The 12,251-nt window shown below is 39.3% G+C and overlaps 1 protein-coding gene across 1 annotated transcript in view; it reads left to right on the top strand.

Annotated features, from left to right (window-relative positions):
• Positions 1–3,771: 3,771 nt before the first annotated feature.
• LOC126229615 (inactive selenide, water dikinase-like protein) overlaps positions 3,772–12,251 on the top strand; it is a 72,165-nt gene continuing 63,685 nt past the window's right edge. Inside the window, exon 1 of the mRNA XM_049942357.1 lies at positions 3,772–5,135. Coding sequence (XP_049798314.1) covers positions 3,892–5,130 — 1,239 coding nt within the window. The 5' untranslated portion in view covers positions 3,772–3,891 and the 3' untranslated portion in view covers positions 5,131–5,135. The remainder of the gene's footprint in view (positions 5,136–12,251) is intronic.

A 12,251-nucleotide genomic window follows, 5' to 3' on the forward strand; every position in this document is an offset into this window, starting at 1 on the left:
TATTAGGTATGGTATTGTTTTTTTGGGATAACTTGCCAAACATGGTGCAGATACTAAAAATACAGAGAAAAATAATACGAAATATGTGCACTGCAAACCACAAAGAACCATGTCGACCATTATTTAGGAAACTAAAAATATTAATTTTGCTGTCCTTATACATAAATAAGATTATTATATTTTTGTACACCAGACATTAAGCTCCCCATCTACCACCTCAGACTGTATGCCCAGGGACCTCAATACACGAGAATGAAAATTTGAAGTAAATTAAAAGGGAAACAGTTGATGCAGATGAATTTAAATTCACTTAAAAGAAACCTATATGAGGTACTAACACTGAAGTGTTATTACTCAGTGGATGAATTCATGTGGGACAAACAGGAAATTTGAGTTGGATACAATGTATTACATATTCCAAGAAATATCCTTATTATAGTGCTATTATTTATTAATGTAAAAATCATTGTAACTGTTTTATAAATTATTGACATGTCTCCTGTACACAAACAAAATGGATTGCAATTGTATACCATGAGATGAATAAAACACAATTCACAATTCTGCCATCCCCCTCTAAGAACTATTGCTGAATGACATACAACTACTTTCAAGTCACCATGTCACTGTTGAAGACATGTTATTGCAAGTCTTTAGGGATTTTATTTAACAAACAGCGTAAGTTAAATAGTGAACATAATCAAATAAATGGAAACGAGCTTTGTCATTCATCATGAGATCAATATCCCCAGCAAAGCATTTGTTCTTCACTCAGCGAAGCATTTGTTCTTCAACTATTACATAGTCTGAGTGACCTTGAAATTCCATTGCTGAACCATGGCTATTTGTAATGATGAAAGTGTAAATTCTAATGAAGTATTCATATTACACTGTGGTCAGAGGCATGCATAGCAGAAGCATGCTTTCCAAACTGGATCATGTAACTAATGTTCACAACCTGTCTAACTTATTGGAGTTTTCTGGTTTTTGGGTTGATAAGGGACCTGCTAATTGTCATTTTAGAGCTGAAGCTGTATTTCCTTTCATCCTTAATAAAATTGTTTTATGGAATAGAACCTGTCCTTTTTGATCCTCCTGAAAGTCCTGGCAGAATTGATCCCCGAGTTACAAAGCAAGAATTGCTAATTCAAAACAATGTTTTCACAACAAATGCATAGTGCATATACATCCAGATCTTCAGGGTTACTGGAATGAAATGACATAAGCAACAATGTGTTGGTGTGCAACAATGTTAGCTCCATTCACGTAAAGCAGGTCGTACCGTACACTTCGGTTTAACGGTAGAATGCTAGGGAAGTGCAACCAGTCTACAAAGGAAACCGCTTGCAAATCACTTGTTCCACCGGTTCTAGAGTATTGGTGAAGTGTGGGAGACCATACCAAATAGGACTAACAGTGGAAATTGAACATCTACAGAGACAGGCAGCATGTTTGTTTAATCCATGGCAGAGTTTCACAGAGATACTGAAGGAACTGAACTGGAAGGCTTTTGAAGATAGCTGTAAACCTTCCCAAAAAAAGGATATTAACAAAGTTTCAACAACCGGCTTTAAATGGTGGCTCTAGGAATATATTACACTTCCCAACATATTGCTCACATAGGGATCGTGAGAATCACCATAATGGAACAGGGAGAAACGCTAAAATCTGGTACAGTGGGATGTACCCTCCACCATGCACCTCACAGTGGTTTGCAAAGTATAGATGCAGAGGTAAATGAAAATGTTGTGATATGAGTTACCTTGTCCTTCATAAAAAAACTTTACTGTTCAGACAGCACTGTAGCTGATTATATACTGGAAGAGTTAAAAACCAGAGCAGTATGAATTTTAGACACTGCAAATCTTTTACGACTAGCAATGATCTTAGCTGGGGTTGGTGTAGGAGCTGCATAAATGGAAGGAAGTTAAGAAAATGAGAATTGGCAAAGGAAAGAAAAAGGTGGGTGTACAGATGGCATGGTGGCAGTAATGAGGAAATGGTTGGGCAAAGGTGATGGACCAAGGACAACGATTAGCATATAGTATATCAATGTGTTTGCTAAACACAGAATATGTTATAGAAGAATTCCATGCCTCTTACACTATAGTAGGGGGGGAGGGGGGTGGCGGGAAGCCTGACAGCATGGTTTCAAGCATATCTGTTACAATCTGTCTCAACAATCCCTATCCTTCATCTGTCCCATCTCTCATCCCCTTTCTTTCTCTAGTTCCTAAGACAGTCTCCCATTCTCCCTTGTCATTTTTTCATTCCACACTTGGGCTTCACTTATATTCGTTTTCTTATCGAATTCTCTTGACGTCTTCCTTTTTCTGTACTATTTTCCAAGTATTTCTTCTAACAGTTTCTACTCTGCCCATTAACAGTTTAATACTGTACAAAATTATTACTGTTTCACCACTCTATTGAAAATCGTAAACAATACGTCGCAATACGAAAATATTGCAACAAAACAACTGACAAATTAACAGGATCTGCATGGGAATCTGAAGTTTGGGCCAGGGTAAGAAAACACTTTGCGAGATGTAGGCATGTGTCCGTTGTTCAGTCTGCAAAGAAATACTCTTGAAACGAAGAACATTCTTCTAGCGATACGCTTACACCTGCTATACGCACATATACACCATTAACATTATTTCACTTAATATGAGAACCATATGTCCTGATTAATGACGTGTTTAAAATTGTTCAACGAAGTTGCCGATTCCATCTGGAAGCACATAATTTTCCAATCACGCCGAGAAAACCGGTGACTCACAAACTTTCTGATCTTTAACTGCGTCTCGTTTATTTACGTTTCATTAACTTTTAGCTAGTCACAGGCGATTCTGGATTGAAATGAGTAATTTTGTTAATTTACAACATTATCAACCCACCTGCCACTCGCATTTAATAGTAGCTTCATAGCTTAAGTTTTTTAGTAGGATGAACACGCAAAATATTTTTTTCACAAAAAGATGACAGCATCCCACTTCGTATCTTAGTCTCTATCATATGCTGTGTGATATCCGACTATCTGGTAACACTTCTGCAAAAACGAATATTAAATCGTATTTTCAACTACGCAAAGTATTACAAAGCAAACTACGTTAGTATATTTTCAGGCATTACATGTCTCGTCTATTAGGAGATAAACCAAGCAAAATTGGGCTTTATTACGATGATACTACGAACGGACAAGATGTAGTGGTACCGAAGCGTTCCCGCGCATACTTCGTATTCCTCGACAGAAATGCTACTTCCTCTCTCACCCATAATACAAATTTAAGTTGCTCTTTCTATTTCTGCTTTTCATATTGGTATCACTGTCATCGTTACAGAGCTTAAAGATCACAGTACTGCTTATGGACTTCCTGAGCCGGAGGGGCGGAACACATGCGCACAACTAAGTTCTTAGAAAAATGTGCAATGTGAGAAAGGCTTCTATGCAAATCCAAAATTGATATTCTTACTTTAAGAATCTATAATAGTATTTATAAGGAACAACTTACCAATATTGCCTTCATTTAACACTTAAAATGCTATTCATTCACATGTTTATTTCTCAGTAACAGGTCTAAGTTACTTTATGTTGTTTGAAAACATTATTTCTCTTAAAAATATGTATATGAAGAATGTTTCAACTAACAATTAGGATTTTTGCTCTGAAAAATTTCTTTGCTATTTCATGTACCGAGAGCAAGGAAGTTCGGTGCAAAGACCCACCAATGGAATGCACCCTTCGTAATCCCGCCGACCAAGCGCTCCGAACAATAGAACGCCATCGTATCGCCATTTTGTAATCTGTCGAGAGGTTGGAGGCATTGAGCGTTTAGTTGTGTTGTGTAATATTTGATCATTTTTACCAACTTTTCTGCAAATTGCGGCAGTATGGCAGAACTTCAGGGGCCAGCAGTGTCGCAAGATGCGTTATCCGTAGCACAGTTGGAGTTAGGAGGTAATCCAAACGCATTTGCATTAAGGAGGCCTTTTGATCCTGTTGCACATGAGTTAGACGCTACTTTCCGTCTGACGCGTTTTGCTGATCTGAAAGGATGAGGGTGTAAAGCTCCTCAGGAGGTTCTGTGGAAACTCCTCGAGGGGCTCCAGCAAGACGATAACAATGCACAGGATGAACATGCACACTTCATGCATATGCATATTCCTCGTATTGGAATTGGTATGGATTCCTCCGTGACTCCACTGAGGCATGGAGGGCTGTGTCTTGTGCAAACAACAGATTTCTTTTATCCATTAGTTGATGATCCCTACATGATGGGTAAGATTGCTTGTGCCAATGTGTTGAGTGATCTTTACGCCATGGGTGTTACGGAATGCGACAACATGCTGATGTTACTTGGTGTGTCAACAAAAATGACTGAAAAGGAAAGGGATGTTGTTATTCCACTGATTATGAGAGGATTTAAGGATTCGGCGTGGGAGGCAGGCACCACCGTGACAGGAGGTCAAACTGTTGTGAATCCCTGGTGTACAATTGGAGGTGTAGCGACATCTGTGTGCCAACCAAATGAATATATTGTTCCTGATAATGCAGTTGTTGGAGATGTATTGGTTTTGACTAAGCCTTTAGGCACACAAGTAGCAGTTAATGCACATCAGTGGTTAGAGCAGCCAGAGAGATGGAACCGCATTAAACTTGTTGTGTCAGAGGATGATGTTAGAAAGGCCTATCAGAGATCGATGGATTCCATGGCAAGACTTAATCGTATAGCAGCTCGTTTGATGCACAAGTACAACGCACATGGTGCGACAGATGTTACAGGCTTTGGATTACTTGGTCACGCTCAAAATCTTGCTAGACATCAAAAGAATGAGGTGTCTTTTGTGATTCATAACTTACCAGTTATAGCTAAAATGGCAGCTGTTGCAAAAGCATGTGGTAATATGTTTCAACTTCTCCAAGGACATTCCCCTGAGACATCAGGGGGGTTGTTAATTTGCCTACCAAGAGAACAAGCAGCAGCATACTGTAAAGATATTGAGAAACAGGAAGGTTACCAGGCATGGATAATTGGCATAGTAGAGAAAGGGAACCGCTCTGCAAGAATAATTGACAAACCTCGTATCATTGAAGTTCCAGCAAAAGAAAAGGATGGAGAGTTGTGGTAATACAAGTAAGTTGTAATAATTTAGTTTTCTGTATCTCATATTAAAGATGTTTAAGTTTCTGTATTGGCAGACTAAAATAGTGTTACTCATTCAGATATGTATTGTGTGAAATGAGAATTGGAGAACTTATTTTATTTGCTGTAATGAAATCCTGCTTTATTTGCGTAGTGGTGACCTACTGGATGTAATGATGTTTTACTAAAACATGTATTTAAATGCACACTGTAGAATTACAGGATGTTTTTGACGTCAGCAGTTTGAGTTGTTTACTCATAGATTTTGTAGTTGGTAAATGTTGCTTGACAGCTTGTTTACCACAAGTTCACTTTATTTTGCCTTTTCTGTATCTAGAGAAACTCATTTAGCTTATTGTTGTTGTTGCCAGTGTTACTTGAGTGTTTAATAATTAACATCTGTTAGCATATGTCAAAATATTCAGCATTTTAAAATCGGCTTTCTTTTCTGTAAAGGAAACTTAAGATTTCATCTTCAAATTTATGTTTCATTTTTACGTTAAAGCTCGCTTCAAAATATGGAGAAAACGTTGACTATTTGCAAATCAGTTCAGCATCAAAGCTGCAATTTTCTGGGGGGGGGGGGGGGACGACGACGACGACACTATATTTCCTGGGCTAGGATCTGTGGTGTAGCCTGGACTGAAACTGATGATTGTACCAGATTGAACTGTCTTTTTATGATCACACTGTTTATTGCACTTTTGCTTTTAAAAACTAAAACTGCAAGTAAAATTCATAAAACCTGTATTACATAGGTGACCAGTCTTGTATGGATATGTTGGCACATGTTATCTACTTTGTATTGTCCGTATTCTGTGAAAAGTGAGAGGAGTGGGCATGTATGTATATACTTGTTTCTATATGGGAGATATGAAGTTAAGGATATTAGCTCAGTAACATTATCAGTAAAAATGTTCAATTTAAACTCAATCTTATATTTGTACAGGTGAATTGCTTTCAGTGTATTGAAAGTGATTCCAATACGAGTCAGAATATTTCTCAGTCGACTCACCAGAGTTTCCCTGCAAAGCTAACAGTGCATCTAATTTAACACTCCCAACTCCTCATTCAATATTTTCGTGAATCTTGTGATGTCTGTATGTTGTAGTGTAGTAATGCTTATAGCTGAATTAGATTAAGCTGTATAATATAATGTGCAGCATGAAATGAAAAGTGATTCCTGACATTTAGTGTGGTAAAGGGGGAAGGTAGCATCATTGCAATATGTGTTGAGCAAACCAGACGAAAGTCACTGATGCCCCAAACCGAGTACTGTTTCCAGACAAAAGTGCCAACAGTATGGTCTACCAGTGGAATTTCTGGTGACATGGGGTTGGCCATAGTTATTCATCAGAACAACTATGCTATTACCCTCCTCTGAGTTACATATAAAGTCACAGGCTATTTGAACAACACTATAGGTGGTGGTCTTAACTGAGAAGCCGAAACAATGTGAACTCCTACTTCGTAGCTAATTGACCTCTTTTTGAAATGCAGTACAGCAGTCTCTCTTTGTAACATGGATTCAGCTACTTGACAGGTTTCTAATGGTAAGTGACACTGGATGTCGGTACACAGGTCATGCAATTTCAGTAAATTATGGGCATGTGGTTTGTGGGTGTGGAGCTGGCGGGTGATACTGTACCAAGTGGATTTCATTGTGTTCTGTAGCTTGGTCCTGATATTCGATGTGGACAGTTATCCTGCTGGAAGATGCCATCACTGTTGAAGAAATAAAGCATGAGGGAAAGCAGGCAGTCCACAAGGTAGACATGATCCACAGTGGCTATTGTGCATTAGATTCCTATCATTGGCCCCATGGAAGCGCTGGTGAATGTGCACCATAGCATAATAGGGGTCAACAGAAACATCCGATCTCACGCGTCGGCTTTGACCCGTGACGTAAGGGTGTTGTGGTGTGTGACGTCATTACGGCGCGGAGTTTGGTTTGTGAGTATGGCGTGTTTGTAGATGTCGTGTTGTTGTTTGTTGTGCTCTCTGGTGGTATGTTCATGGTTTTCGTTTGTTTGGTGTGTTGGGCTCAGTTTGCTGTTGCTCAGTGGTGAGTGCTGCGTGCGTCTTTTTGAAGCGGAATTTGTATCAGTGAATTAATGGTTTTGTGTGATGGTTAATGTAATGATGATTGCTGTACGTCGGGTGAGTTTGTTATTAAGTGTATTCGGTTGTGGTTTTTTGTTCAGGAATGGATATGAAAGACCAGATTAATAGTTCTCGGTTGAGGGCTATGATGGGGGACACAGCTTTAGAGCTGATTAAATTCCTTCAGCTATTTGGCTTAATTGCCGAAGTTGTGAAGTGCGGTGTGTGCCGTGAACCAATCAAATTGGTTAAAGTTCCGGCCTCTCGGACCAGGGACGGTTACATGTGGCGCTGTCGCAAAGATGACATATGGCGTTCCATACGGCGTGGTACCTGGTTCGAGAAGTCTAGATTGGGCATGCGTGAGATTGTGCTTGTTACATATTATTTTTGTTATAGATCCCCACAGAGTTTTTGCGCGCATCAGACTGGTGTGAATGAGAGGACTGTTTTAGATTGGTATTCTTTTTGTCGTGAAGTGTGTTCGGAATTTATTAAGTACAGGGGTAAGTTGGGGGGGCATGGGGTGGTTGTGGAGGTGGACGAGTCACAGTTTGGGAAAAGGAAGTATGGGAGGGGGAAGTCTGTGGCTGGTCTTTGGGTGTGGGGGGGGCTGTTGTTCCGGGGGGTGGGGGTTCCAAATGTGTTTTTAGGGTTGTGGAAGGGAGGTCGAAGGCTGAATTAGTGGGGTTAATTGAGGAATATATAGAGCCGGGGTCCACAATAGTGTCTGATGCTTTTTCTTCTTATAGGGGGTTGGGTGAGAGGGGATTTAATCATTTAGTAGTGAACCATAGTTTAGAGTTTAAGAATTATGATACAGGGGCTTTTACTAATACAATATAGGGGATGTGGGGGGCGGTTAAGTCAGTTCTTGGGAGGGGGAAGAGGCGCTCTTCCAACCTTCAGTCTCATTTAGATGAGTACTGTTGGCGGAAGTGTGTTCCAGAGGGCTATTGTATTGTTCGGTTTTTTTTAAGGGCTGTGGGTAAAATGTATTGGCCGAAAATGGTTAGTTAGGGTGGGCTGGGTAGGTGGGTGGGTGGCTGTGGTTCAGGGTGGTGTGGGTGGTTTATTTTGTTGTATAGTGTTTGTTAAGGTGGGGGGGGGGGTGTGTTTGTTTTTTGTTTTAGTTGTGGAGGAGCTATTTTGTTGAAGTTTTGTTGAGTTGTAGTGTGTGATTGAGATGTTTATGTTGCATTTGGTTTTTGTTTGTGGGTTTTTTATTTTGGGGTTGTGGGGGGGGAGGGGGTTGAGGTGTGGGTGGGTTGGGTTTTTCTTTTGGTTCAGTATTTTTTCGTTGGTTTGTGTGTGTGTGTGTGTGTGTGTGTGTGTGTGTGTGTGTGTGTGTGTGTGTGTGATTGTGGTGGCCAATCTAGTTTGTGGGGATGGAACTTTCTTGTGGTAAGTTCCCTTTTTTTGTTTTTGGCGTATGTGTTGTGTATTGGGGTATAGGGAAGTGTTTCATTGAAATTTGTGGCTGTGAGGGTTGGTATTGGTATTTGTATTGGGAGATGTTTTTGAGTTACATAGGTCAAGGGTAATGGTCGATCCTAAGTTATGGGATTGGTAGCTGCTGTTGAGCTATATAGTTGGAGGGAAGTGTTCAATCTCAATGTTTGGTGGAGTATGTTGATTTTTGTAATGGGAGATGGGATCGGGAGATGCTGTTGAGCTATATAGGTCAAGGGAAGTGTTCGATCCCAATTTATGGGATTGGGAGCTGCTGTAGATATATGTAGGTTAAGGGAAGTGTTTGTTCGCAATGTTTTGCGGTGTATTTTGATTTTTGTATTGGGAGATGGGATCGGGAGCTGCTGTTGAGCTATATAGGTCAAGGGAAGTGTTCGATCCCAATTTATGGGATCGGGAGCTACTGTAGATCTATATAGGTCAAGGGAAGTGTCCGATTCCAGATAATAATGTGTTTTGTGGTATTTGGTGAGTTTTGTGATGTTGATTTTTTTCGTCGTCTTGCGTGGTTTTGTATGGCGGTGGGTGGCTAAATTTGTTTATATGTTTCTCCCCACCCAAAAACCCCCAATTTCCCACGCTGGTCCCGTTAGAGTCATTAGGCTTTCTGTGAAACCTGTGTATGTGTTGTTTTTCTATGTATTTTCGTCTTTATGATACGTATGCAACGTTTTTATATCCGCCATATTGGAATTGTCGTTTATGGTCTTTCCGCCATATTTGTGACGTCATGGGTCAAAGCCGACGTGTGGGATCGGACGCTTCCGTATTTCCCATAATAGCGACTCCACTGAGGAACCATCTGTGGTACAGTAGGTGTTTCAAGCTGCTGGTCACGTGGCCGACTGCAAATCTAGACATGACCATTAACCTGGTGTCATAAGAAACTTGTTTCATGCAACCAGGCGACCCATTTCCTTTGATCCATGGGCCAATTTCTATGGTCCTTTATTCACTACAATCGCAAATGACAATGTCATTGGGTCAAGCTGGCAATGTGTAAGGTTAGTCAGGCATGAAGCCCCATGTTCAACATTGTGTATTCAATTGTCTTCACTGAAACGCTTCTGCCATCACAAACATTGTAGTGTACAGATTGCTGTCTATCTTGCATTACGGTGTTGGCATACCTCTGACCTCCATGTTCTGTGATGTATGGAAGTGCAACACTTTGTCACCTACTCCTTGTTTCACTGCCCTAGAACTTCCTTCCATAAATGCTCATGACAGTATCGTGCAAACAGCCAACATCCAGCACTATTTCAAAGATGCCCTTTTGCTGGTGCAGGGCTACAACAGTCTGCCCATAATAAGTCACTTATATCAGTGGATTTCCCCATTTACTGCCTGTATCATTGCTAAACTTATTCCCCATTCGTTGCTACTCCAGTTGTTACTTTCATCTCACCAATTGCTTTCAATGCCACCAAACTGCATGTAATCGTATTGTGGGTTGATACTCATAATAGTTTGGTTCATCAGAATGTGTGGTCACAATTTAAGGTCCAGTATGCTTAAACGACCTTCTTGAAACTAGTGGATGTGATCCAAATTCAAAGAGCTGCAGCACTTTAAAATAAGTTAACCTTACAGTATAGAAAAGGAATACTGTGTTAAATTGTACACAAGTTGGAACATATTTTCACTACAGTTTAATTTTAAACTTGTTATGCGCAGTTTAACATTTTTTTTCTCATCAGTTATTGGAACTGAATTGTTGGGTGCAGCTGTGCTTTAATGACTGATGGCGAAACTGTGGGATTGAATTGGAATGTTTGAATTCTGCCCTTTCCAAACTAATTTTAAGGATTACTTGCTAAATAAGTAATTTGAAGTGTCGTTAACATGCATAAAAATATTTATGTAGTACCAGTAGGGTGGCATCTACAGGACATTTGATAGATTTTCTGCTAATGTGTATTTTGCAACAGCTATCAGTTGTTTAAATCACATTTATCTAGTGTTACAGTTTTGATTATGCTGTGCTTGTGGATTAATAGAGCTACTGCTACTTGGTGGCAGCTCTTATTTCTTGCTGTTAAATTATTGCCTGTTCAATCATTTTTTTGTTAATATTGTTGTTCGACTCAGCAGTGTCATAGTAGGGTGCTGGCGAGTTGAAAAACATTGCAGATGGGATGTATTAATAAACTGGATTTTCAGTTGGAATGATTCACTACAACCAGTATGTCTTAAAATATAATGGCAGTACCATAAATATAATGGCAGTACTGTATTTTAATCCAGGTATCCTCTACAGTTTGCCGATTTCAGCACTGCAGTGGCTTTTACGTTGGTGCCGTAGTAGATGTCATCTACTTTAATAATTTGATTTTACTGCTTACATTAATATTCCAGGCAATAATGAAGACAGCTCTAACTTGTGTTTTGCTAATGACATAGTTGTCCGTGGTTTCAATTGGTATAGTGTAATTATTTGTCCATGAATCACTTTAAAAACCGTATTGGACATAAATTCTGAAAATATGTAATTACATTGAAAATATAAATTTGCTGTAATGACATCAGATGATTATTCTGTTTGCCACAAATGTGTGTGTAATGAGTGTTGTCTTGTGTGCTGGTGCCCCCGCTCCTATCAGTTCATCCGTATCCAACAAAATCTTGCTTGTGATGAAAAGCTGATCATTGGCATAGCGCAAGGTTTAGGAAGGAAGGTGACAGATTGTTTTGAAAGTCAGTGAAAGAATAAGACTGCAAAATATTTGTTGTGCTGACAGTCAGATCTGTTGTGTAGCCGGAGGTCCAAGACATCAGTGACAGTAATCTTTCCATATTACATTCACATCAACTGGACATGTGAATCTTGCCTTGTGATTGATGCAGACATTTTTAATTTCACGCAGAATAACTGTTGCCAATGTTTGCTCTCTTTTTATGGATATTGAAAATTGCCTGGTAAATTTAGACACATTGTGTTATTAAATGGGTAAATATCCCATGTTTATTTTAGCCTGCATTATGTAAAATTGGTAAACCCCAATTGCTTAAAGAATCCAACTCACATATAAAAAAAAACTTCAAATGTCTGATTACTTTGCAAATGAGTCCGTCACATATTTGTCGTTAAGTCTATAAGTGAGAAAAAGTTTAGAACAGGTTTTGAAATTATGCTTACAGTTCGTTGGAAGTTAGTTGGTTTTGTGTTCCACGGATCATTTGCACAGTAAATCGTAGTGGTGTAGAATCAGACATTTGGTATTCACATCACAAATTGTAAAGGTTGAAATTACGTGTAAATTCTGTTGGAAGTTGCTAATGCACTCATTCTGCACTGTCAGTTACCCTGCCTCAAGACACAGGCAGTTTATAACGGTAATGCTTATTATATTAATCAGTATAACATAATAGTATATGTCTCAATTCAGTGAATAATTGTGAAATATCGAAAAAACATTTATTTGCCTCTGGAAGTTGTTAGCTAAGCATCCTACAACTAGGTTTGGATTCCAGGATAGTCACCAAGTAATGTAGATGTCCTATATTATCTGTGTAAAATTTCAAAAGGCG

Source organism: Schistocerca nitens, unplaced genomic scaffold (genome assembly GCF_023898315.1).
Source record: "Schistocerca nitens isolate TAMUIC-IGC-003100 unplaced genomic scaffold, iqSchNite1.1 HiC_scaffold_376, whole genome shotgun sequence".
In the NCBI taxonomy this organism is placed as follows: Eukaryota; Metazoa; Arthropoda; class Insecta; order Orthoptera; family Acrididae; genus Schistocerca; species Schistocerca nitens.